Source organism: Tachysurus fulvidraco, chromosome 7, assembly GCF_022655615.1.
Source record: "Tachysurus fulvidraco isolate hzauxx_2018 chromosome 7, HZAU_PFXX_2.0, whole genome shotgun sequence".
NCBI lineage: Eukaryota > Metazoa > Chordata > Actinopteri > Siluriformes > Bagridae > Tachysurus > Tachysurus fulvidraco.
Genome location: NC_062524.1, coordinates 17,375,009 through 17,402,054, shown reverse-complemented (window position 1 = coordinate 17,402,054; position 27,046 = coordinate 17,375,009). Strand labels below are relative to the sequence as shown.

At 41.9% G+C, this 27,046-nt stretch overlaps 3 protein-coding genes across 3 annotated transcripts in view; 1 reads left to right on the top strand and 2 right to left on the bottom strand.

Moving 5' to 3' along the window:
- Nucleotides 1-24,830, bottom strand: part of LOC113660592 — a 41,387-nt gene extending 16,557 nt beyond the window's left edge. Inside the window, exons 1-6 of the mRNA XM_047816666.1 lie at nt 24,589-24,830; nt 5,126-5,318; nt 3,725-3,924; nt 1,341-1,667; nt 739-863; nt 507-613 (exon numbers count right to left, since the gene is read on the bottom strand). Of these exons, the coding sequence (XP_047672622.1) occupies nt 507-613; nt 739-863; nt 1,341-1,667; nt 3,725-3,924; nt 5,126-5,318; nt 24,589-24,748 (1,112 nt within the window). The 5' untranslated portion in view covers nt 24,749-24,830. The remainder of the gene's footprint in view (nt 1-506; nt 614-738; nt 864-1,340; nt 1,668-3,724; nt 3,925-5,125; nt 5,319-24,588) is intronic.
- On the bottom strand, nt 5,822-7,618 carry LOC125145103 (DNA-directed RNA polymerase II subunit RPB1-like). Its single transcript, XM_047815777.1, has 2 exons — nt 6,696-7,618; nt 5,822-6,384 (listed from the first exon to the last, which is right to left on the bottom strand). The coding sequence occupies exons 1-2, from the start codon at nt 6,737-6,739 to the stop codon at nt 5,841-5,843; spliced, it is 588 nt and encodes a 195-aa protein (XP_047671733.1). The 5' UTR covers nt 6,740-7,618; the 3' UTR covers nt 5,822-5,840.
- Nucleotides 10,895-19,684, top strand: LOC113660559. The gene is made up of 2 exons (XM_027174138.2): nt 10,895-11,736; nt 17,625-19,684. The coding sequence occupies exons 1-2, from the start codon at nt 11,312-11,314 to the stop codon at nt 17,830-17,832; spliced, it is 633 nt and encodes a 210-aa protein (XP_027029939.1). The 5' UTR covers nt 10,895-11,311; the 3' UTR covers nt 17,833-19,684.
- Nucleotides 24,831-27,046: the final 2,216 nt, after the last annotated feature.

Below are 27,046 nucleotides of genomic sequence, written 5' to 3'. Positions count from 1 at the left end.
TAGTTAAATGTTACACAGTCATGTAAAAGTGGGTATTACTGTATATTATTTATGTCATGTAGTCAAGTTTATAACAATAAAGCACTTCATTGACATCTTTGTTAATACAAAATAATGTTGTATTTAAGTACAGAATTAAGATTAATCTTCATTTAAAAGCTACAGAAGTTGTAAGATTATTACAGCAAATCATTCAAGCTACATGATAGCTGCTACTGTAAGAATAAATGGAAAGGAAGCACAGACACAAGCTTCAGTTAAATATTTTCATCTCACAAATTCCAACTACAGGGTAGTCACAGGGATAATCAGCCCAGGTAGAAATATTAGACTTAGCATTTCTATAGCCTGTTATAACACAGTCCTCATTTCCATAATCATTTGGTTCTCCGTTCCACCAGAACCTGAAAACACAGTGAGTCAGAATGTCTGTTATTTCATTTCTGAAGCTTCAAACTGAGAGAAAAACTGCAACATGGGTAATTTTCAGTTCAGTGATGTCTTACTTAGTGGTCAGTGGTGAACCGTCCACCCATTTAAATGTCCCCTCTGTGTATGTGTCATTCAGACCAATCCAAGCTTCAGTACCAGCAAAATTTTTACTGATGAACTCCTGTAATTGTTACAGAACAATATAAATATAGAGACTCATTTACTCTCTCTCTCTCTCTCTCTCTCTCTCTCTCTCTCTCTCTCTCTCTCTCTCTCTCTCTCTCTCTCTCTCTCTCTCTCTCTCACCTGTTCCTCTGTACTGTTTATGATCACCAGATTTGCTCCTCTCTCTATACAGTCCTGTCTGGTTTTCTCCCAGCTCTTCTCAACAGTAGAAATGTTGTAAATGCTCTTGTTGAAAAATCTCCATCCTTGTACAGAATATGTACACAAATATTGATAACATAATGATAGTTCATAATGCTTTATAGATTCTTTGTTTTTCCATTTTAAACATAAAGATACTGATTGATAACATAATAGTTCAGAGAGGATTTGATTTTATGGTTTTATGACTGCTCTCACATTAAACCCATCCATCCATCCATCCATCCATCCATCAACAATTTTCTGTATCGCTGTCCAATATTAGGAGGTTACTGTGTTATATTTGTCATGTTACTTAATTAGAAATTATTTAAAAAATGTAGATTTATTTCTTTTTTTTAAGTATCATGTATACCAGTTTATATATGTTTAACTAAAGGATGATTTAAAATTTAAAAACATATTTAAAAAAAAATCCCCTGTAATGGACTGTGATAGTTATTGAAATCTAATTACATTTATTAAAAAGAGTTTTACATAAATTTCACCTAAATACACGTAAATTACTTATATTCACATACCTAGGATTAAAATTATTTTCTCCAGTCTTGATGTCTCATTCTGTAACTGGTTTCTTTGCAACTCTAACTGTTCTTTATGGCTCAGTAGCTGGTCTTTCTGAAATTTTAACTGGTTCTTCTCATTTTTCATGTTGTATAATCTGGTCTGTAAGTGGTCTCTCTCTATATTCAGGTTGCTGTAACTGGTCTGTAACTGCTCTTTTTCTCCATTCAGCTTGTTGTTTTGGATCCACAGCACTGTGACGGCAGTCAGCAGGAGAACATAAAGCAACAGCAGCAGCACACACACTGCAGTCAGTTTGTAACATCTGCCCCCTGCACTGAATCCTAGTAGAGACGAATGAACACACATTCATTTACATTTACATTTACAGAATTTGGCAGATGCCCTTATCCAGAGCGACGTACATAAGTGCTTAAATCTCTAACATTGAATACATTAATGCTGGTTCACTACAGTAGGTTACATACTTAAGATACCATGAGTTTAAAACATTTGTTCAAAGTTACAATGAAAAAGTGTCAAAGGTTTTTTTTTTTTTTAATGCAAAAGATAAGGAAAGAAGTGCTAGTTGAAGTGTTTCCTGAATAAGTAGGTTTTCAACCGCCGCTTGAAAATTGCCAGTGACTCAGCTGTCCGGACCTCTAAGGGAAGTTCATTCCACAACCTTGGTGCCAGAACAGAGAAGAGTCTTTTAGTATACTTGCCTCTTACACTGAGAGATGGTGGAACCAGTCGAGCAGTGCTGGTAGATCGGAGGTTGCGGTGTGCAGTGCGAGGAATGATGAGGGCTTTGAGGTAAGAGGGAGCTGGTCCATTTTTGGCTTTGTAGGCCAGCATCAGTGTTTTGAATCAGATGCGTGCAGCAACCGGAAGCCAGTGGAGGGATCGCAGCAGCGGGGTGGTATGCGAGAACTTTGGCAGGTTGAAAACAAGCCGGGTAGCTGCATTTTGGATCATTTGCAGAGGACGGATTGCGTTCATAGGTAGACCTGCTAGCAGTGCATTGCAGTAATCCAGTCTAGAAATGACAAGAGACTGAACAAGTACCTGAGCAGTCTGTGTGGACAAAAATGACCGAATCCTTCTAATGTTGTAGAGAAGAAACCAACTTGAGCGAGTCACATTAGCAACATGAGAGGAAAAGGACAGTTGATTGTCCATGGTTACCCCAGGATTGCGATCTGTGGCTGAAGGGGAGATCAGATCGTTTTGCAGGGATATAGCAAGATCATGACCTGGGGATGAATCAACTGGGATGAACAGCAGTTCAGTTTTGCTAGGATTGAGCTTTAACTGATGAGCAGTCATCCATGATGAAATTTCTGCCATAAGCTGTGGCATCTGACATTCACACTGATGATAGTCTTATATTTTTTAACCAATCAAAACAGGGGTGTTTACCATTAAGTAGATATTTTTTCCAGAGTGACTTACAGCTCAGGCTTACAGGCTACAGGTGAAACCATTTTAATTACCCGATGACAGAAAACAGTCACATAATCACAGGAGGTGGTTAGTGTTGCTTTGCTTTGCATAATGTGGTCTAAAACCATCACTCTAAAAAGCAGAACACCTTTATGAGGTGAGATTGGTGATTTTCTCAGACAGTAAATTCAGACCAAAAATTGCATAATCTCTATGCGTCTGCTTAATAACGAAGTCAACTTGGACCAGGAATCACCTTGAACATTGCTGACTCAAAAAAGTCCCATTGTTTACTTTTAAATTAAATTGTACAACAACGAAACTTTAATATTAAATATGATCTTTTTCTTCCCCATTCTCAACACCTTCTCCTTTTTTAATGGCAGATAAAACCTTTCATGCAATTCAGTACTTCTTCATAGTACTTCTTCTTTTTTATTATTTCTTAAAACTTCCCTTAGCGGAGGTTCACACCGCCTCATGGTGTAAGGTCAGAGACAGTCTATATTTATGATCTGTTTTATGTTCCACTATGTATGACCCATCGAAAAAATACATCGAATAACACACTGTTTAATCAAGATGACACATTGGCACTATTTAAGAAATAAACAAGCTTTATTTAAAGGTTTAAAAAAATTCTGTTAAATTTTGCTTGATTTGCTGTTGTAAAAATTATGCAGTGGTAATGCAGTGTCTCAGAGAGCGTTCTTAAAAGCAAATAATATGATAACAATGAAAGACAAAACAAGAAACCATTAAAACAAAATAAATCTTGCAAAGACCATTAAAACAAAATAAATGTTTACTCTTGCTTACATTCAAAGCCAGCTAATATCCTGCAGGAACAAATCCTGCTCCTGTTCTAACATTCATCATTTTATCATTTATTATTTTGAAAGGCTAGTGTTCTATTCCTTACCACTGCACAAAATTCACTATAAACCACACGTACCTGTTTGTCCAGTCTGTATACTTCTCTTACTGTTGATTTTCTCCTGTTTAAAGTCATGGCCTCTCTCAGCATCTGCATTCTTAAAGATTTCCACCACCCTCTCTGTACGCCGTCCTCTCGTCTCAATGTAGTTCGCATAATCAGATACTAGCTCAGACATGACTGATTGATAAAACACTAAAGTACGGTGCTTCTCTCTGCATTAAGCAACTTCTACTTTGTGTGTGCAGGCTGTAATGACACAGTTTGCTTATTATGGATGGTGAAAAGGGAACCCAGTAAGGTGTGATGAGATGAGGAAGTGACCAAGCGCCACCTGAACTAAACTGTACTATGATTTGAACTGAACTTCACTCCTATTAGAACTGCTGTTATAGGAAATGAATCAATATGTCTCTAATATATTGTTTTATTTGTGTCTAATATAACGAGTGGACAATTATAAATCTATTTCCAGATTTCTGAGAAATTGCTTTGCGACAATACCATTGTTAATAGTGCTCTCATTAACATTATATATATCATCAGTTATCTGGACTGCTATCACCCAGTGAGGATACATTTCATATTTCTACTTGCTAAAATTCAGTATATCAGGCATGCATCTCTGCTGAAATCATTGCTTAACCTCAGTTCTGCTGCTGTGTACATAATTTACCACATCTCACAATGGTGACTTCTCTTTTTTATGTCAAAATTAGTGAACCATCATAGCCTACACCATCAAAGCGCTGTAATGCGGAGCTAGTTGGAGATTCCACAATTTTGTAATTTTTTTGTATTTTTTTTTTAAAGATACAGCTCTCAGTTCTTCTGATGACATAATAAAGTTTTAAGGACACTGTTACATGACCATGTGGTTGTAGATGATGCCTCCAAAGCCCTGTTCCGTGCTCTTTTTTATTCTGAAGCAGATATGGTAGCCTCCAAACCCTGTTCCAGGCCCAGTATCTAAGCTGTATCTTTAAATGTCCCCTCTGTGTCTGTGTCAGTCAGACCAATCCAAGCTTCTGTACCGGCGAAATTTTTACTGATGAACTACTGTAATTGTTACAGAACAATATAAATATAGAAACTTATTTATTTTCTCTCTCTCTCTCTCTCTCTCTCTCTCTCTCTCTCTCTCTCTCTCTCTCTCTCTCTCTCTCATTCCTCAGTACTGTTTATGATCACCAGATCTGCTCCTCTCTCTATACAGTCCTGTCTGGTTTCCTCTCAGCTCTTTTTTACAACAGAAATGTAGTAACATCTCCTGTTGAAAAATCTCCATCCTTGTACAGAATATTTATACAAATTTTGATGGATTCACTCGACAACAAATCTATAATCTATTAATAATGAAATACAATTTGTTCATAAAAAATGTTTTCAACATTTCCATGAAACACAGAAGTCACCTACCCAGGTTTAAAAGGACACTGAAGTTCAGAGAGCTCTCGTTGGTACTGATCTCTCTCTAATTGTAACTGGGGTCTCTCTTTTTTCAGGGTATTGTATTTGACCCACAGCACTGTGACGGCAGTCAGCAGGAAAACACACAGCAGCAGCAAACACACTGCACTCAGTCTGTAATGTCTGCTCCATGCAGTTTCTCCTAAAGATGAATGAACACAGATGCATTCTTATTTTTTTCCTTTGAGTAATAAAAAGAGATGCATGGGTCAGACTATTAGGTGATAGATCATTATTGAGATATTCTTTCTCTCTCTTTATTCTTTTTCTCCTTCTTTATCTTTCACATTAGTGCCGGTCTCATTTTAGTGGCTTTTAGGTGACCACCATAATCTGAGATTTGATTTTTCGGAAATTGCCAGAACTCTGTTGTCAACCGTTGTGATGATGCTGGTGTCGCAATGATGTCGCAATGAGTGTCGGAAAGAATTACGTCATGTGCCGTTTTGTGTCTGGGACTAAAAATTTAGTTTCTAACCAGTGATGTTGTGAAAAATCTTTGATATATTAAGGAGCACCCCAAAGGAGCATAATTAAGGATTATTATAATTGGTACCATAGGATACATGGGTATAGAGCTCAGATGTCATAATAAAACTGAGGTAGTGAACTAATGCAAAATAAACCACACAGGACTCAGAAAAATATAAAAGGAAAGAGAAGTTTATTGCAAATAATATAAAAATATAATGATATAATAATAATGATACCCGGACATATCAGGCCTGGGAGAAGTGGGAGTGTAGTTTGGGGATCCAGGCCTACGAGAGGGAGAACAAGGAACAAAGCCTGGGGAACCAGGCTCAGAGTTAGAGGGAGAAGAAGCCAAGCTGGGGGAGAGAGGATGGATATAGGCGAAAGGAGGAGATGAGATACGAGGAGGAGAAGCAGGAGTTGTCAGCCTAGGGCAACAGGGTTCAGCATGAGGACAACCATCAGTTTGTGTTCTTTGATCCACCAGGATAGGAGGCAGAGGAGTTTGAGTTGAAGAAGAGTGAGTCAACGGCGTCTGTACAATGTGAGAGAGCAAGAGAGGCTGCTCCGGGAGTGTAGGGGAATACAGTCGTTCCAGAAAAGAGCAGAACTCCTGAGTAAGATGACGCAGATGATAACGGCGATAGCTGGCCATGACCTCAGCAGGAACTGGCCTCCTATAGGGAGCAGACCAAGAAATCCTGGACGAATTGGCTGACTCTGAGGCTGAGAATCTAAGAGAAAAAGGAGTAGCCCTGATAAGAAATAGAGGAACTAAGGCTTAAAGAATGCAATGAGCAAGCCCAGTCTGAAGGCCAGACTGAGATCATATTTAGTAAAGTTCAAACGTTTAGCAAAGCTTAAAAAGAGCCAACATTAAAGACTCCAGCAATATACACAGTAGCAGCAAAGGTTAGCAACAACAGCAAAAAAATACAATATAACCAAGTAGAATATAAACTCAGTTAAACTTATAACATTAACATATAATCATTTAGACATATAATCAAGTAAAATAGTAAGAGCAGAAATGAGGAAAACTTACTCATTGTAGCTGAAGAGAGGATTAGTCCACGAAGCGTCTGTCATGAAAGGCTGAGCGACAAATGTGATAACAACAAGGAAGTAGAGCTCTCTTGAGCATATTTTTTTAATAACAATGACGAAAAAGGCTGAAAATAATAGGAAATCAAGAAAAAAGGAAAATCCATAAAAGGCATATGAGTAAGGGTCAGGTGCTGATTCTGGAAAATAAGGGGAATTCAGAAAGACAGGACATGAAGTCACCAAGGGGGCGTATGAGGTAATTCGGGGAAATAAGGGGATTTCAGAAGAAGCATGTAAATGATCAGGCGGGGCCTCAGAGAACAACTTGAAACATAATGGGAACTTGTCTGAAAGTAGGAGGAATCAAAAGAGGAGGCACTTAGAAGCGCCAGGGTATATATTGAGGGGAAATTTGGAAGGGAAGTTCAGTGTTCTTTCGCGGGGCAGTTCGGACGGTGAAAATATCTTTGGATGGTGCAGCTCCTTCATTCTTTTGACACTTTGGGTTTTTGTTTTGCAAGAGAGAAGTTTTTTGGTTACATGTGAATGCTCTTTTTTGGGTTTTTCATTTGTTCTTTTTGACTTAGTGGTTTTTGTTTTCTTAGCGCTCAATGGAATGGATGACTGATTGACTGCAATAAAGAAGTTTTTGCTCATTCTCATCCAGGTCTGAGTAGTTTTCCTCACTATTTCATCAATTTTGATCATAGTACAATTAGAAGGATTTGGTTAAAGTAGTTGATAATACAGTTATACTTATAAGTATAAATCACCCTTGTGATATGTCAGCTTGGAGGCGGGCTCTAAGTTCGACATATTTAATGGCGCCCAACGTGGGGCTCGATAAAGGGACAGCGTGACCTGCATCCAGAACCGGGACCACTCTCTCAGAAGGGCTACAGAGGCCAGCCATAATATAAGGTAAGCAGACTGTTATATTCAAAAGTCTGTGTGTAGTGTATCTATGGCCTGACAGGGGAGGGGTGGCCCTGGGGAGGGAGGTAGGTAGCTGCCCTTGAGCTCGAGAACACCCAAGGGTGAGATAAGAGAGCTGGATGAGAAGTAGCAAAAGGGAAAATCCCCAAAAGTGATTAAGTGGGGTTGGTTACTGTGTGTGTGATGAGATCTCGTGGGTAAATATTGTCATTTATATTGGATGTAAAGTGTTGTGAATAGGCCTAGATAAGAGAAGATCTTAAAATAAAAATCTTGCGGATACCGGCGGGGTGTGAGTTCTATTAAACTCACACACCGTGGCTGCACGGGCAGGTGAGGAAAAAGATAGACCCTAGATACCGCTGTCGGGTGAGACAAGTCTGCTTGGTAGGGCTGGGGGGCCCCCGGTGAATAGTATACGGTAAAAAGTATACAGGAAAGGATATATGTGAATGGAATTGTTGTTGTGTATACGTGAAGTGTTGAGTCAAATAGCGGAGATTGTGTTAAAAGTGGTAAAAACGGTAGCGAAATATTGTTGACCCCATAACCCGAATGGAGGATGAATTACTTATTGTACTAGAAGTAATCATAGTCACAGGAGTAGTATGTGGACAAATTGAGTGGGACTTAGGGGTCGGGTTGTGGACACTTAAATGCTTTATGGGACTTATGGAGTAAGTGGGAGTGAGGTAAGTAACACAACACAACACAGTGGACAGAACAAAAAAACACATAAGAGATGAGGTGGCACGCTGTAGATTACCAGTGGATGGGGGATATAGATTTAAGGTGTGATGAGGAATTAGGCTCAGATTCGGATGTTGAGGGAGAAACCAAATAAATAGAAACCAAAGGAGTAAGAACCTTCTTCTGGGACGAACGAGTGTACAGAGACAGGAACGGTGTGGAAAGACACCAGTCTGATGAGCAGATAGCAGCTAAGTTGTGGTCTCTAACAAGGTTTGATGGGCTGTGGACATTAGAAACTCTTTTTCCGTTTGACAACTGGCGTGAAAGAATAAAAGCGATTTGGAGGCCTCATCTATTGAGCCCAATATTGAGGACCCTAGTAGATACCCCAGGTAACCGACAGGCTGAAATACCGCTGAGTGAGTTTTTAACAGAGGCAGTCGATGAAGACGACGAACCATTGGTAGAATTATTCGAGGAATGCCCACGACAGTTTAATTATTGCTCAGGGTTGACGGCACTGGTGTCATTCTCCTAGATAAAATAAATCCTCTTGAGAGTCGAACAAGGAAAGATCCAGTACAACCGCGACTGACAGTAAAAAGAATAATAGTTCAATTAAAGTGGTCAACAGTGACCCCAAGGCCACGTGGTAGTGCTACAAGGGTAAGACAGGGGTTCATGATGGAGAAGGAAAAAAGCTTGTTCACTCCAGCTGCAATTATAACAATAAAGCACAACGATGCTGAGAAGGAAATCAAAAAGTACATGAGAAAATGGCAAGACCGGACAAAGGGAGAGCTGCAATGGCCAGAAGGAGGAACATTTGATGAGGGAAAGTGTAAAAAAATGAAAGAAAGAATAGAGTGTTGGGGAGAAATGAAAAGAGAAAATAAAGAGAAGACAATGAGGAAATGGGAAATAGTGGACTGGTTTGAGCAGGAAGGAAAGAGAAGAGGGGAAAAATTGAAAGGAGATCTAGAAAAAGAACTGAAGAAAGAGAAAGCAACAGCCCCACCACCAGGCGAATGTGTGGAGCAGCTCCAACCTCCGCCCTACAACGAACAGTACAAACCCAGATATCATGGTATATACCCAGTGCTGCCAACAGAGGATGATGGGCGAGAAGTAGAACTGGAGATAACTGGAGGACAAGTCAAAGGAATTGTAAGAAAGATTCCTCCTCGCACTTCATCGCGTCTCTTTACCTCTGCAAAACAATAGGAACGCTCCGGAGCACTGAAAGAACAAACCACACGAGTGAAATCAAATCTGGTTTATTCCAAACAGCTGCTCAAAGAACTGAGCTACAGAACAGAATATATACGCAATGAAATACAGTAAGCTATGCTGTATGAGATAAGGCGGAGGCCAAGTTTTGTCAACATAGATAGGGGTATGCTAGAATGCTGCTTCCTCAGAACTCTCATCCAAGCATTGAAGGTCAGAAAGCCTGTACATGAGCAAAGAGAAACTGAGTGTCCTGCGAGTAATCTCACAAGCAGGTCAACCTATCTTGTCTTTTCATCCGGTCAAGAGCACTAAAGGAACAGGATAGATTCAAATCAAGAACATTAAATCAGAATAGGTGAAGATGACATATAACATATAACACAGAAATACAATTTTACATGACAGAGAATCCTCGTTTTCTATTCCCTTAAGATTATGGTTACGTTATCAGCAAGCCTTACCATCCTGCTTATGTTTGCAGAAACACAGGGTACAAAAACAAGAAAACAAGAACACACTTATCACAGGTCAGCATGACCAGAGTGGGGGGGGGGGGGACACATTCATTCCGACATAGAAAAAGAAATGTGGAAAGAAAATGAAATAAGCACAAAAATTAATTACCATAAAGAAAATTAATTTCAACAATCCCCTCTTTTATACTGAATAATAATGTAGTATAATTACAAATGCAAACACTATGTCTTATGGGTTTAGCGTGCACAATGAGGCTCCTGGAGGGCGGAGGCCAAGGCCCATATGCGGTTCATAATACATCGGAAAATACATGGTCCAAAAAGAAATAACAGCAACATGATCATGAGGACAGGGACGATCATAGAAAGATAAGGGGTCCATTGACCAAATAAACATACCACAGTCCCCACCCAGTCCGATCTCCCTTTTCATCCTCGCGAATAGCATGAGCGGTTTGACGCATTTTTTCAACAGCCTGACCTATTTCCCCATGCTCATCATCCTCAGCAGGAACAAATGTACAACAACTATCACCCACTACTACACACACACACCACCCTTCTCAGCTAGGAGCATATCAAGAGCCATTCGGTTTTGTATGGCCGTCAGGCGGAGAGCGGTGAGCTCAGACCGGGCACCTTGTATAGCCAGCAAGGTTTCATTGACGAAAGTAGCCAAGTGATAATGAGGGACTTCTAGCTGATTCCAGAGTTGGGTTACACCATACTGGTGAATAAGAGCTTGCCAGAATGTAGTGAACTTAGATTGTAATCAATGCTCAAGGGGGGGAAAAGGGAAATCACTGGTGGCTCTTTTAAGGCGACTACTACGAGAAGGACCCTGATGAAATAAGGACATCTGTGTTATTCTCACACCCGCGAGAACCGGTGTAGTTAAGAAATTCTTCATGCACATTATTCATCATATTTTTAGAGGCATTAGAAGCGATACAAACATCAGAAATACAGACATAGGCCATGGCAGTGAGAGTGTCCCGTATAGTATTGTTACGAGGTGGTGGTGGTTGTTGATGTCGGGAAGACTTGACACACGTAGCATGACTCGTCAGTATGCTGTCGAGCTGTCCAATTCGTGAACTGCCAGAAGGTATTATCGTGTGGAGGATGAGCTTGGACGGGAATCCCTGTCCCAAGCGTGATGAGCAGTAGTAGAAGTAGAACAGCCATACTGGTCACTGGCTGTGTTTCCTGATTCCAGTAGAGGTTGTCTTTCTGTCCCCAACGGATTCCTCGAGCACCGTTTGCACCGTGGCAGATGTCCGAACAGGCGGCACAGGAGAATCTGCGGGGTCACCACGCCGTCTCGCTCAATGATGTCAGCCTTTCGCAGAGAGATGTGTGTCGTCACCTGGAGCTCACCGACAGCCCCCTCTTTGTAGGTCAGCCGATCCTTCTATTTGGATGCTGGGAAGAGGAAACCCCTGAAAAGGTCGTCAGCTCTTGCCTCAAATTTCTGAAACACAAACACTGTTTAGACAGACTTTTTACTTATGATTCTTCTTTCCAACCCGTGCCTGGTTTTAGATGGGAGGCGTGGATCCACTGTGGAAAAAGATCAGTTAAGACAGCAGTGCGAGTCACAGCGACTATTTCTGCAGGTCCACTATACGGGGTCTCACCCAAAGGCGTGCCTAATTTTTCCAAATTTCTGACCAAGACACGATCTCCCACCTTAAAAGGGTGAGTATTGCCAATTGGAATTGGGGTTGTTTTGAATTTACCCGTGGCCAATACTCATTGAGCTTCTGAACTAACCCTGCAGAGCACTCGCTGAGGTGTACATCAAGGTCCCCCGTTCCCAATGCCTGTTTGCCTCTTCGCCAAGGTTGGGGCAATGGTCTCCCCATCACGAGCTCATAGGGAGACAGGTGATCCAAAGCCACTTGTGCGGTCATTCTCATATCTGCTAGCACAAGGGGTAACGCATGAACCCAATTTTTGGAACCGGACGTGTGCATTGCTTTACGAATTTTGTCTTTTATTGTGCGATTGGCTCGCTCCACCATACCTGATGACTGTGGATGGTAAGGAATGTGGAAATGCCAATTGATCTTTAACTCTTTACACAGAAGCTGAGTGACTTTAGATGTAAATGGAGTTCCCTTGTCAGAATCAATTCCTACAGTGATGCCATACCTAGGAATTATTTCAGTAGTTAGCTTCTGTACCACCACTCTAGCATTTTCCTTACTACATGGGAAGGCTTCTACCCATCTGGAGAACTTATCAACCATTACCAAAAGGTATCTGAAAGGACCTTGTATAGGCATGTGTGAGAAATCGCTCTGCCATTCTTGAAATTAAGTGTCAGGCGTGGGAAGGTGTTGATGTGTGGCACCTGATTTTGAAATATTGTTCTGTGCGCATATTAAACATCCGTCTAATATTCTATTCACGTCTGTGTGTAAGCGGAAAATACAAAAAACCTCAGATAAGTCCTGTAACACCCCTCTTCGTGGGGACATGAAACTCGCGGACGAGAAAAGGAGTACAATGTCGTGGTAGACAGGCATGGCCCTTGTTATCTAGAATAACATAGGAATCAGTCGCACCCTGACTAGTCCAAAATGGCGAAGCTGAAGCCTGCAGCAAAGGGAGATCCATGTCAGGTAGAACAGCACTGATCATGGTGTTAACAGAGACCATGGCTGGAGATAGATTTGGAGATAGGCCTGTTTAGCCATTCGGTCAGCAAAACTGTTCCCTCTCACTTCATCGGTGTCACCAGAGGAATGCGCCCTAGTTTTAACAATGGCCACAGAACGAGGCAGATGACAGGCAGTGATTAAATCCTGCACTAACGAGGCATGGGAGATAGGCCTGCCGTCAGCTGCAGTGAAGCCACGAGATTGCCAAATGCGGCCAAAATCATGAGCTACTCCGAAGGCATAACGAGAGTCAGTGTAAATAGTGACGTCAGCGTCCTCAGCGAGAACACAGGCACGAGTGAGAGTGAAGAGTTCAGCTGCCTGCGCAGAGGAGAAAGGGAGAGGAAAAGATTCAAGGACAGTGTTAGGTAACCGACAAACAGCATAGCCACAAAGATAAACACCATCACTAGGTTTGAGCCATCTACAAAGAGGACATCACCTGTCTGTAGGGGAACAGAGGAGAGGTCAGGGCCAATGCTTGTGGCATTGACTATTTCGGTAAGGCAATCATGATCAGAGTCACCCATACAATCATCCTGTGCATTAAGAAGGCGCTGTAGGGTATGTGCTACAGTGTTAAGAGGATGATGGACGTAAAGTTAAATGATCAGTGGCCAATAACACGGTCTCATATCCTGAACGTCGCTGGGATGACATGTGCTGTGTGTTTAAATTGCGTAAAATTTGTGTTACCTGATGTGAGGTGTGTAAGATCAAAGGATAAGATAAAACGATCTTTTCAGCATCAGTTACCATCAGAGCACAGGCGGCAACAGCACGTAGACAGGCCGGCAAACCCTGAGCCACAGAGTTGAGGGATTTAGAAAGAAACGCACAAGGTCGCATGCCTCCCTTATGTTCCTGGGCCAGCACCCCAGAGGCTGTTCCTGGCTGAGTCACAACATACAGGTGGAAAGGGAGGCTGTAGTTAGGGAGTCCCAGAGTAGGAGCCGTACACAGGGCCCGTTTCAAGGCCTCAAAAGCAGCCTGCATTTCTGGAGTCTATGAGAGAGGTGCGGATGAAAGATCAGAATGCTTCACCGCAGCATGCAGACATTTGTCATATAGAGAGCAGTCTGGGATCCACTGGCCGCAGTAGTTGATGAGGCCGAGGAAGGCCTGTAAAGCCAGTTTAGTGGCAGGCCGCTGAGTGTCCATGATAACTTGTATTCGTTCAGCAGTTAACTTCCTTGAGCCCTGAGAGAGTACATAACCGAGGTAGCGGACAGTGTTCTGGCAGAACTGGAGTTTTGACTTGGACACCTTAAAACCTTTCTCAGCCAGGTGTGTGAGTAGAGCCAGGGTCGCTGCTTGGCAGGTGTCATAATCGGCTGCAGCCACCAGGAGGTCATCTGCATATTGTAAGACCACTGAGTCTAGAGGAAGGCAGAGGCTTGACAGGGCGTTCTTGACCGTGGTCGCGAAGACAGCGGGGGAATCAATGTAACCCTGTGGCAACCTAGTCCACGTATACTGCTGTCCCCTGTGTGTGAAGGCAAAGAGTGGCTCTGTGTCCTTCCCTACAGGAACACTAAAGAAAGCAGAACAAAGGTCAATTACAGAAAAGACTCTATGTGTACATGGAATAGAGGCTATAATTGAGGATACATCAGGGACTATTGGAGCAACAGGAATAACAAGTTCGTTTATTTTACTCAGATCTTGGGTGAATCTCCAAGAGCCATCTGGTTTTGGAACAGGATTGATAGGAGTATTGTATGGGCTTACATGGCATCACCACCCCCTGCTGTAAAAGAGAATGAAGAATAACGTCAATTCCAGCGGCTTTCTCATGAGACAGAGGATACTGTTTAATATGCACAGGTGTAAGGTGTTTAATTCTGGCCTCATAAGGAGGACAGGAAACGCAGCCCACGTCATCCTTGTGTTCCGCCCACAAAGAAGAAGGAACAGACTCTAGAGCGGGAGAGATAGCAGGGAGAGAACAGACAGCGTTAATTGCAGCAACGTTATGTGGAAGTACACAGTCAGAGAGAGTGAGAATATCTGGAACAGAGATATCGAGAGTTTGTACAGTCATGTGGGAACCTCTAAAAGCTATAAAGAGTCCCAGGAGACTCATAAGATCACGGCCAAGGAGGTTAAAGGTCGAGCTCCATTCCTCCTAAATGTCGCCACACCTGCCTAAATCGAGTCCAAAACACAGAGGTGGACTCTCCCTTTTCCTGCTTACAGTTAGTAACCTCAGAGAGATCACGATTAGCATGTCTAATATTAAGCAGAAATTTAGTGAGCTGCCGACGCAATTGGTCTAAAGCATCTTTATTATCCTTCCAAAAATACGTGGAAACAACTTGAGTTTGAGTTTTTTTTCTTCCTCCTATTTTGTTATATTTACTACTTCATCATTCTGAGGATTTAACACAGGAACTTGTTCAATTAGTTTCTCTTCATCACACTGGTCACCTAATTTATCTACACACTGGTCATCCGAGAGTACATACAGGCCCAGCAGGGAGCTCAGACACCCCATTAGACGACATACAGACAGACCATTCCCACACGGCAGGCCCGGATATACCCCCAGGTCCATATAGCACCATAAATCTTGAGGAACTCCGGTCTACACTGCATAACTAGGGAGTAGAACGGTGTACTTGCACACCATGGTTCAGATAGCCCCACCCCGTGGTAACAATACGCGAAAGAAACCAGTAGATACATCTGACAGAACAGGCAGGCAAGATAAAGAGGGACTGACGACACAACTCTTTTTTGCAGCGTGCATGATAGGACTGTGCTTAAATGCAGCGATCGCAGTAGGTTTCTTGGTGGCACATACACGGGCTCATGACTCGCAATTAGGGACTAACCACACCCACAATGAGTGGATATCGTATAATGGTTCTAAGACGGGCACGCGATCTAAACGAAATGTAGGTATAGGTTCCGCTACTATTAATGGATGAACTGTCTTTCAAGGGAAAGGGACCTACCCACCATTGGCAGGAGTTAACAACAACACAGCCCAGATGGCCATAGAAGGGCACATGAAATGCGCTTTAGCTTTACTTGCCCATGCTAGTGTACAAAAGAAGATACAAAACAATACAATCTATTTTGTAATGTATTCGTTCAATTACATATGTCCCTTCCCAGCGTCAGTTTCCAACCTGAAAGAATGGGCCACTAACCAATCGGCATCCTACTACACTCTGACTCTAGAGATTCGTATTAGGTGAGCAGGCGATGCAACAGTAGACCCAATGACTAGTATCACTGTCATGGGACGCCCTGCGGACGATGAAGAGGGCGGTCACTGCAGGTTGATCCACGCATTATGGTACTATAGTCTTCATGCCACAGCTACCTATCCTTCCCCATTACAAAGAACCACATTTGTCGACGCTTAAAAGGCTCGAGTCTACGTCCCAGCGTGGAGTCCTGGCTTTCAGTTCCGTCAGTATAGATTTTTGGGCCAAATGCACTGATAGCATGAGCAGTAAATGCAGTCCCTGCAATTCTTCCCTTCAAGGTGACTATGCAGACCTTCTGGCACACGTTCAAGTAATAAGTATCACCCAGTACAACACGATGGCCGATGCCGCCAGGGGCAACTTGTATCGCCAATGGCTGATAGATTCAGCCCATGCAGTTACCACCAACAGTATTTGTATCGTATGCCATGATAGGTCCAAACAGCTTCCCTATATAATGCCCATCAGGGGAGTGGATGAATGTGACAAGCCCCCCTATAATGACACACATTTATGCCCTGCACTCTGCCTGTTAGGATCAGCAGCTTGAACACATGGGCCGAGATGGATTGGCAACATAAGTAGATCCTGTACATACCAACCAGTGGCCTCACCAGTTCCAACAGATATGACAGTCAGGACGTGACCTAATCAAGAGTTTCCCCTATGTATTCGTTCAAAGGGAGCAGTGTGGGTGGGATTTCTGCCTAAAAAAGCCTGTAAAGACACGTTAGATGCTCATCATCCCATAGTAAATGTGCTCCCACCTTGTAACAAGTCAGAATATGGTTGTGAGACATCCGTCCCAGGGTTAATGACTGTTCCTAGTCTTAGATTCGGCACCCTGCCACTAGCTGATATCTTTTGGTATTGTGGGGATGGAACAGCACTCCAAACGCTTCCCCGGATGTGGCATGGTCTATGTGCCCCAGTTGTGCTAGAAGGGGGCCTTACAGTGCTTGCCTTAAATGACTCCCTTTTAGACAGTCTCTTGCCTCAAACCCCCACTCACACCTTATGTGCTAAACAAGATATTTCGAAATATGTGGAGCACACCAACTCTTCTGTGCTCCCGGCCTGGTCAGAAGATCCCCATATATACATAGACTGGAAAGGAGAGCCAGTAGGCATCCCAGAGGAACACGGAGCACTTTCAGACAGCTCTTCGACCATGTGGTCTGTCCTGCTACCGCACGTACAAGCACCTAGGAACATGAGGTGGATAAACTACGTATGGTACAATCAGCAGTGCTTTATTAACCATACAATTGCCGCTTTAGGGCTCATTTCGGAACAATTGCACGCCACAACACTGATGACTGTAGAAAACCGGTTTGCCATAGATCAAATGCGAGGGCCAGAACAAGGCGTATGTGATATGATTGGTACTGAGTGCTGCACCGTCATCCCACTGCACACGGGTCCCATGAGATCACTATCCGCGCTATTAACCCATATGAAAGCAAACCGAGACCAGATGGTCCGGAACTCAGGCGCACCAGATCCCGCTTGTTACAAGTGGTTGCTCTCAGGAGATTGGCAATTGTGCAATTGCAGGTCATAGATGCAGACGCAAACCCAGACCTGTTTCCACTGTTAGATGAGAATGACACCGTGCTGTGCGAGAACTGACTGCCCCCGTACTAACCCCCAGCATGTAACCTGTTTGTCCACGTCCACTATGTCCCTTTGTGTACAGAATGATGCAGTGTCTCCCGTTCCGGCGTCCTCCACGCCAGCCAGCTCGCCACCACTACTCGTGTGCCCACCTTGACCCAGATCCTGCTGGCATAGCCTACCACTTTTACAATGCATCCAAACGTCCCCCACTTCGCCTGCTGTTTTTCGTGCCGATGGCTGGCTCTGGAAGTAGACCTGTCTGCTTATCGCTGGTGGCTGCATCTTAAATTAGACAGAGAGCCACAACGAACCTGGAGGTCATACCCGCCCCAATCCTCACGGGACCAGTGGATCACTCTTCAGGAGGATGCACGCCCCATCCCACTGATTCTTTCACACGGCGCCATCGTGCTTGAGGAAGCGTCATGGATAGCTTGGCATCAACCAGATGAACTCCGCCGGTGCATGTCGGTGGCGTCGCTTTATGGGCCAAAGACAAGACACGCATACCTTATATCAAGCAATATTCAACAAAGCACAGTTCGACAAGATTATACCCTGTTCTTTTGCGAATACCCAATTTGGACTACCCACACCAGAGGTGCGAGGGAAAGTCTAGCATGCCTCCCACCACAACCTGCTTGGCTGCATCCGATCCTACGGAAGAACGGTTACTCAGAGGTGGTGGCCATTCTGCCAAAAACATATTATGCCCAGACATTCTCAGACATTTGGCTAAAAAGTAAAATAAAAAAAAACATAAAAAGTAAATACCAGATTAAGGCCCCCTTGCCACGGTGGATGTACTCATCACACCACAACCACTATTGGTGGTGGCCGTAGTCGGACGTTCTTAAGTCTCCTAATGACCTGAGTGCAATTATGACTGTACTGTATATACGTCTGAACAGAGAATTACTGGGGGGTCCTGGTCCTGTTTTGTTTGTGTATGTTGTTTGTTTTGCGTGTGTGCGTCCCTCTGTGCGTGTTGTGTGCAGGGCTATGCTGTAACTGCCTCCACGACGAACCCCTGACCATCATCCCTGGACATGTGGGCGACTGGAACTCACCCCTAGAGGCATCGCCTGTAGGGTCGATAACACCGCACCCCATGATTGCTGCTACACATGCCTCCAGCTGGCCGTGGACACTGACGTGTCTGAGTACATATGGGAGGGCTTTGATCTGGGTGATGCGCCACGTCGCACATGGTTGACGTACCCACGGCCGCCAACACCTGACACATGGTACACCCTGCTGGAAGATTCACGCCACGTGCCGCTCATCCTGGACAACGCGGACCTGTTTCTCCCAGAGGGATAATGGATCCACGTGTATCGCATGATGGAATATATCCTTGACAAAGGCTTTCTATTACAAGTACACAGTTACGAAGTACGCCGGTCCTTTTGCGTTGCCTCCACCTATAGACATCGACACAAACACGCTCACATTTTCTCCCCTCACATACTGCAGACTACTACACGCCAATATTGTACTCTGTTCTTTTGTGGGTATCAGCTCTGGACATCCCACACCAAAACTGTACGACAGGGACTACCGGTCACGATCGGAACGCCCAAGTTTATGTACTCATGGAGGGGGCCCACCTTGCAGAGGGGGGGCTATTCAGATGCAGTTGCTGACACAGCCAAGGACTGTTGGGCCGATCGCTCTCGAGACATTTGGAGGGCCCTACTCAGGGGCTGACACGTAAGGATCCCGCTACCGCTGTGGATTCGGTCAGTGCATCCGAACCATCATTGGTGGTAGTAAGAACAATACCTCCTGCCACCCACTCATGAAATACTTGTCGGGACATGTACTTTGAGTTTACTTACTGCACAGATGGTGTTCCTGGTGGTGCCAACTGCACTGTCGCGCTATACATGGGCGGAGTGAGAATTTTCCTTCACATTGGACTCCAGAGGGTTTTTCGCTCACTCCTGGTTCACCCATTTGAGGATGAGCTTGGGTTTATATCCCTTCTTTCATGTTTGTTTTTGTTAGGGGGAGTGATGTTGTTTGTTTTTGTTAGGGGGAGTGATGTTGTTAGGGGAGTGATGTTGTTTGTTTTTGTTAGGGGGAGTGATGTTGTTTGTTTTTGTTAGGGGGAGTGTTGGTGGTGTTTGTGTTACTTTTTTGTTACCTTTTTAAGTTGTTTGAGTTACTTTTTTGTTTGTTTGTGTTACTTTTTTGTTACCTTTTTAAGTTGTTTGTGTTACTTTTTTGTTTATTTGGTTACTGTTCCTGTTTCGTTTCCCTTGTTTTTTCCCTGTTATGTTTATTTTCCTTTGTTGGTGACAATATCACTGTGACACAGGTTTTGTTGAGACGTTACAGTCTCACAGGGGCGAGTGGTATTGTGAAAAATCTTTGATATATTAAGGAGCGCCCCAAAGGAGTGTAGCGTCTGTAGCACCCTAAATTTCAACATCTACTCCTCAATTAACCGATGAGCAACCCAGTTTTCCACACACACCTGGCTCCAGAATGTCTGGAACCTACACAAAGACCAGATAACCCCATGCGGCCCTAAACGACTCATAGGGGCCCTAAACCAGAACACACACACACACACTCACACAATGAGACATTCCTTTTACTAATAAAACCCGAAGATAAGGTACTCTAAGGTTCTCATTCTTATAACCCTTTTTGTAATATGTTCTTCTTTTAAGGCTTGCCTGACTTAAAATTATTTGCTCCTTAATTTCCTGGCAAGGGTGTATTTTATTCATGTGTCAGAAAACAACATTGTATTTTAAAATAAGTTATACTTTGATTAATGATCTATGTATGTAATGTACCGCTGCCTTCATACCGTCATTACCCTTCATGTTTAGTATCCAAATGACCACAAAATTATCGGTTACTCATTTTTCAAGCACTGGTGTATTTTATTTGAGCACGAAAGGCGCCATACCGTCTTAATACACCCTGGATCAAACTTTAAAGTCATCTAAAAGTTGGATAGCTAAACCACGCCCACAGACACCTGAAACAAAGGGAGTTTTTCCCTCCAAAACCTTGACCGAAGTATTGGTCATCTCCCCAAAGATGGGTGGAGTTCGCGACCTTTAAATTGTCAAAAACACCACTAATCCGTGGTCAGACTTCCAGAACAGCTTCAAGACGACTCCATCTTCCTTCAAAGAAGTTCCAGCAAGCTTCACTTCCAAGAACGACAACTGCTCTGATCTTCAGGAGAACTTGGAAGAACGTCTGACCCCACCCTAACTGACTTGTCAGAGATTTCTCTGTTGCATCCGGACTCTTGTTCAGTAAGCCAATGCAAGTAACCGTTTCCTTTACCAACCAATTTAGATGCGTAATTTTAAGTAGGAATCTTTCATTGAATCTTAAGGTGAATTTAAGTTTCTGTGACGATTTCCCAGTTAGGGTGTGATTAATTTTTTAGTCTAAGCTTGCCATTCCTTTCCTTCCTTTCTCTAGTTTCTTCTTTCCAGCCTCTTCCTCCCTTTCCCCAATTTTAATTTCTTTTGTTTTATTTTATTTTAATTTTCGTTTTCCCTATTTCTTTTGTTTGTTTGTGTAGTTATTTTTATGTTGTGTTTGTCTCATTCATTAAATGTCATCATTTTGAGCCACAGGTGATTTGTCTCTGAGTATCGCTCACAAATTAAGGTACCTGCAACATCGGGTCTGAACTACATGCTCTATTAAGTTAATTCAATTTACATTATGGTATAAAGTAAAAGGGAAGCGAATCTTTCTTGGCCGGGAAGATACTGCCTTCATAGAATTAATAAAGGTTACACGGCCTGTTCGCCGGACGAACAGACCAAATAAGCGTAACCTTAATTCCAGTACCGTTAATTTTAACTTAGGTTAAATTATTTAGAAGTCACTATAACATGTTATAGTTACTTATAAATATTTACCTTGCTTTGCGAGCCAAAATCGCTACAGGAGCATAATTAAGGATTATTATGATTGGTATCATAGGATACATGGGTATAGAGCTCAGATGTCATAATAAGACTGAGGTAGTGAACTAATGCAAAATAAACCACATCACAGTCTGGGGATCCAGGCCTAGGAGAGGGAGAAGAAGGAACAAAGCCTGGGGAACCAGGCTCAGAGTTGGAGGGAGAAGAAGCCAAGCTGGGGGAGAGAGGACGGATATAGGCGAGTTGTCAGCCTAGGGCAACAGGGTTCAGCATGAGGACAACCATCAGTTTGTGTCCTTTGATCCACCAGGATAGGAGGCAGAGGAGTTTGAGTTGAAGAAGAGTGAGTCAACGGCGTCTGTACAATGTGAGAGAGCAAGAGAGGCTGCTCCGGGAGTGTAGGGGAATACAGTCGTTCCAGAAAAGAGCAGAACTCCTGAGTAAGATGACGCAGATGATAACGGCGATAGCTGGCCATGACCTCAGCAGGAACTGGACCAAGAAATCCTGGACGAATTGGCTGACTCTGAGGCTGAGAATCTAAGAGAAAAAGGAGTAGCTCTGATAAGAAATAGAGGAACTAAGGCTTAAAGAATGCAATGAGAAAGCCCAGTCTGAAGGCCAGACTGAGATCATAGTAAAGTTCAAAAGTTTAGCAAAGCTTAAAAAGAGCCAACATTAAAGACTCCAGCAATATACACAGTAGCAGCAAAGCTTAGCAACAACAGCAAAACAATACAATATAACCAAGTAGAATATAAGCTCAGTTAAACTTATAACGTTAACATATAATCATTTAGACATATAATCAAGTAAAATAGTAAGAGCAGAAATGAGGAAAACTTACTCATTGTAGCTGAAGAGAGGACTGGTCCACGAAGCGTCTGTCATGAAAGGCTGAGCGACAAATGTGATAACATCAAGGAAGTAGAGCTCTCTTGAGCATATTTTTTTTAATAACAATAACAAAAAAGGCTGAAAATAATAGGAAATCAAGAAAAAAGGAAAATCCATATAAGGGCATATGAGTAAGGGTCAGGTGATGATTCTGGAAAATAAGGGGAATTCAGAAAGACAGGACATGAAGTCACCAAGGGGGCGTATGAGGTAATTCGGGGAAATAAGGGGATTTCAGAAGAAGCATGTAAATGATCAGGCGGGGCCTCAGAGAACAACTTGAAACATAATGGGAACTTGTCTGAAAGTAGGAGGAATCAAAAGAGGAGGCACTTAGAAGCGCCAGGGTATATATTGAGGGGAAATTTGGAGGGAAGTTCAGTGTTCTTTCGCGGGGCAGTTCGGACGGTGAAACTATCTTTGGATGGTGCAGCTCCTTCATTCTTTTGATACTTTGGGTTTTTGTTTTGCAAGAGAGAAGTTTTTTGGTTACATGTGAATGCTCTTTTTTGGGTTTTTCATTTGTTCTTTTTGACTTAGTGGTGTTTGTTTTCTTTGAGCTCAATGGAATGGATGACTGATTGATTGCAATAAAGAAGTTTTTGCTCATTCTCATCCAGGTCTGAGGAGTTTTCTCACTATTTCATCAATTTTGATTATAGTACAATTAGAAGGATTTGGTTAAAGTAGTTGATAATACAGTTATAGTTATAAGTATAAATCACCCTTGTGATATGTCAGCTTGGAGGCGGGCACTAAGTTCCGACACCAGCTTTAGGCTTTTAATACTGAGGACATAAAAAGTGATGCAATTTACACTCTCTAAAGATCAAGCTCACTAAAACCAAAATGTCACCTGAATGTCTGATCAATCTTCAATTCTGCCCTGTTTGAACAGTCCATGCTACTGACAATGGTGTAATAGTGTGGGAAAAGTTTTCTTAGCATACATTGGGACCCAGTTGAGCATGATTTGAATTAAACATGCTTCTAATTATCAGAATATGTCCACATTTTACTCATCTTATTATGATCAGCGTGATAAAGCAGCATGTTACAAAGCACGTAATGTCTCAAACCATGAAATTCAGTGTACTTTTGGCTTCCTCAGGCACCAGAACCCAATAAAGCACCTTTGGAGAGCTAAAGCCATCAATAGCCTCTAATCTAATCATCACTGTAGACACAGATTACACTCTGATCCTGAGATTCAACAACCCCTATCCCTTCCACACACCATTTTGTTTCTTACATTTTGCATTATTAGTCGTTTATTTTCGTAAAGAATTACATCTTGTGCTTTTCCCCCCTCCTATCCATCTAATTTATGTCACAGGCTGCTGCGAGAACTCACAGAGTCAGAATTTCATCATATTGTGTGACAGATAATATCTGTTAATTGTACAACTCAGATGGAGATATACAGTCCTAGGAACATGGACCAGACCCTCACGGGAATAAAGACTCAAGACTGTTCTAAGAAAGGATGGCTCTGTCCTCCATAGAGTGTTACAGCAACGTTGTCATGTCTGGTGAGGACATGATGTCGACAGCTTCTGAAAACGACTCACTGTTAACGTTTAGAATTACAGAGCATAATATTGAGCAAACAAAGAGATATATAAAATAACGGCTTTGATTCTTTTCCTTCCTCATTTTAATGACAGGACTCTACCTTAAGCAATGCAGGACTTTAGTGTACTTCTGCTTATCCATGTGTTTATTTTGTAAAGTCTCATAGTAGAGATTGAGATGAATGTGAAGTGTTCCATTTAATCTAAACACCATAGCAATGCCTTTCATAATGGATAAATTAGTAACATTAGCATATTTTAAATTTTTAAAGCAAAGACCTGAGATCATCTAAAAGTGAAAATGAAGGAGAGAGAAAGAATGAGAGAGAAAGAGAGAACTTGAATGCAATTATCCATTAATACATCAAATTAAATTTCCCTCATTGCTTATATCAATATCTATTTCTAACAAGAAATATTAAACAGTCATTTCCTCACATATCCTTGACTCTAAAAATGAAAGAAAGTTGCAGCTAAAGACAAATATATTCTGTCCTCAAATATTAATGTTTGGGAAACTTCAAGTCACAGCTTTACATATGACTGTGACACCAGCACTGATACTGGAGACTTATTCCAAAAAGATGTTCTAAGGTGTTCAAACACATGTGGTTCAGTTCTTACTAATCACTTTGCAGTAGTTTAAAAAAAAACCTACCTGTGGGTTGAGTCTGTATGTTCTTTACATCCAAGGCATCTGTCTCTACGGTAGGTTTGTAATCTTTAACGACATCCACGCTGTCGTAGATTTCCACTACCATCTCTACATGCCCTTCTCCTTTCTCACTGTAGTTCATATAATCAGAAATCTCAACCATGTCTGATCTCTAAAACACTAATGTACAGTGCCTTTGTCTGCATCCATTAACCCCCACTTTGTGTGAGTAGGCTGTAGTGACACATTTATCACATTTTGTGGTTAGTGAATTAGGAAACGATCCTTGTGTAATAATATTGTTAAATCAGGAAATCCTCAAGCATAAACAGAAATGAGCACAGTGTGTAAAAAAAATAAAGTTCTGTATATTTTACTTATGACAATCTAAAAGAAGACTTTTGTTTTTTTTTACAGCAAATCATTTTGTGATTAACTTTGAAAGACAGGGGGCTCTTTAAAAACTAGCCTGCTTATATTATATGTTATATTAATACTGAGGTCAAAACTTAATTTTGAGTGAAATGTTAGAAAAGTTATTATTATTATTAATAATAATTAATAATTTTTTTTTCTACAATAGATAATTTGATTAGGACAATTTCCAAACAACTTGTATGTGCAACCGATGAAATTGTTATTAATCAACACATTTTTAAAAAAGTAACGAACTCTCAACTAACAAATAATCAAACATTTTTTTTACTCGTAGATTTCATTTTAGTCAAGAATTTATTGGCAATTGTACAAAAAAGTAATAAACATGCATGTAAACAAACAAATAAACAAACACCACACTTCAAGCACAAGTTACATCATCACAGCTTACTGATCAAGTGGTACAGCTGATTATGTAAGTGGCAAAAATACAAACAACGCACTAACTAAGAGATGGAGAAATTCAGCCACTGGGGCAGTGTAATAGGGAGGCAGAGTAATGCACAGAATTGATGTGATGGAAGATGCATCACTGATTTGAAGTGAAAGCCTTTAGCTTGATTTAAGTAACGAACAGAAGACAATGAACGAACAGATGAAATCAATCCGTGACAATTTATTTGTGAACATGTTATTTCTCAAAAATCACGTCTCTTCTCACAGATCCAGCCTTGCTTTTCAAAGCAGGGTCTGTCGTTACAGGTTATACCTTTCCAGGAACCCGATCTCAGCACAGTCCTCACTTCCTTTATTATCTGGCTGAGAATAACCCTGGTGCCTGAAACCAAGATATATCTAATTTAATGTTCAGTTACATTCCGTTCTATAACTTTCACTCAACACTCTTTTAACAAACCATAACAGAAGGATCTTTGACAAATAAGAATGTAACATGAAATAGTGTTTTTTTTTGGGTTTCTGAATCATTCAGTTTTATTTCGTTTATGAGATTTCGATTGTATGATTGACGAACACGCTACAAGCAGTGTGTGAGGTACGATACTTTCGCCTCCCACCTTGTGAGATGCCTCACCACAGTCTCCTAGCATTCGACAGAGTGCAGTCTCTGTGTTAGAGCACATGATTATTTTTTGTGTCTTTGGTGTTTCAAAGCCCAATTTTAGTGGGAAATGGCTTCCAAGCTTCCAAGTACTGTAGGTCTCCTGCTGTCAGAGAACGGGCATGTCTTAACAGATAAAAAAACAAAAACAAATGCAGGGATAACATAAAAAGGGGGTTTAATTGAAGGGGAAAATAAATAACAAAGGGCTAGAAACACATGGAAACTGGAAACACAAAACAAAGTAACTAGAATTAGATTTAGGAGCAAAACAAAGACAACAAACAAGAGACAATGACACAAGAAAACTGCCATTAATAAGGAGAAAAATGGCCAAGCGATGTCCACAGCCCACCAGAAAGGGCAGAGCGATGACCCCAGGCAACCGCAAGCCGACCCGAAAGGGAGGAGGAAAGAAAACAGAGAAAGGCAAAAGGTACAGGCCTGCAACATCCCCTGCATCCTCCATGGTGAAGCAAAAAAAAAAAAAGATTGTGCTGCCAAGCAAAGAGTTTGACCTTCTGTCAGAGAACGGGGGTGTCTTAACAGATAAAAAGTGTCAGGAACTGATCTGGACTCTTTCCTGTTTGAACACTAGGGGGACATTGTTGCAGTTTGTTTCTGTGCCATCTGTCTTTGTTTGTCTTTGTATGGTCTTCGTGTGGCTTGGTCTTAGTTTTTGAGTTTTGGTTTTGTTTGTTATTTTTACTAAAACTTTTTATTTAGCTATCCTGCATTTGGGTCATTTTATCCACGAAGATACCCTGGTTTTCTGACAAAAAGGCCCAAATTCAGGAATAAAAAAAAGGGGGGGTTTAATTGAAAGGCATGCAACACATGCAAGCTGGAAACACAAAACATGGGAAGCCAGAAACAGTAGCAAAAAAAAAAAAAAAAAAAAAAAAAAAAAAAAAAAAAACCAAAGAGACAAGGGGCCTGATTCAGAAAGGAGGTTCTACCAAC

Excerpts from the sequence above, each read along its gene's own strand:
- LOC125145103 (XM_047815777.1), bottom strand. The coding sequence starts at position 6,739 with ATGACAGACGCTTCGTGGACTAATCCTCTCTTCAGCTACAATGA. Across the intron at positions 6,385-6,695 it reads CCTCTCTTCAGCTACAATGA|ATTCTCAGCCTCAGAGTCAG; the intron begins GTAAGTTTTCCT and ends TTTTTCTCTTAG.
- LOC113660559 (XM_027174138.2), top strand. The coding sequence starts at position 11,312 with ATGTCCGAACAGGCGGCACAGGAGAATCTGCGGGGTCACCACGCCGTC. Across the intron at positions 11,737-17,624 it reads CGATCTCCCACCTTAAAAGG|AATGATGCAGTGTCTCCCGT; the intron begins GTGAGTATTGCC and ends CTTTGTGTACAG.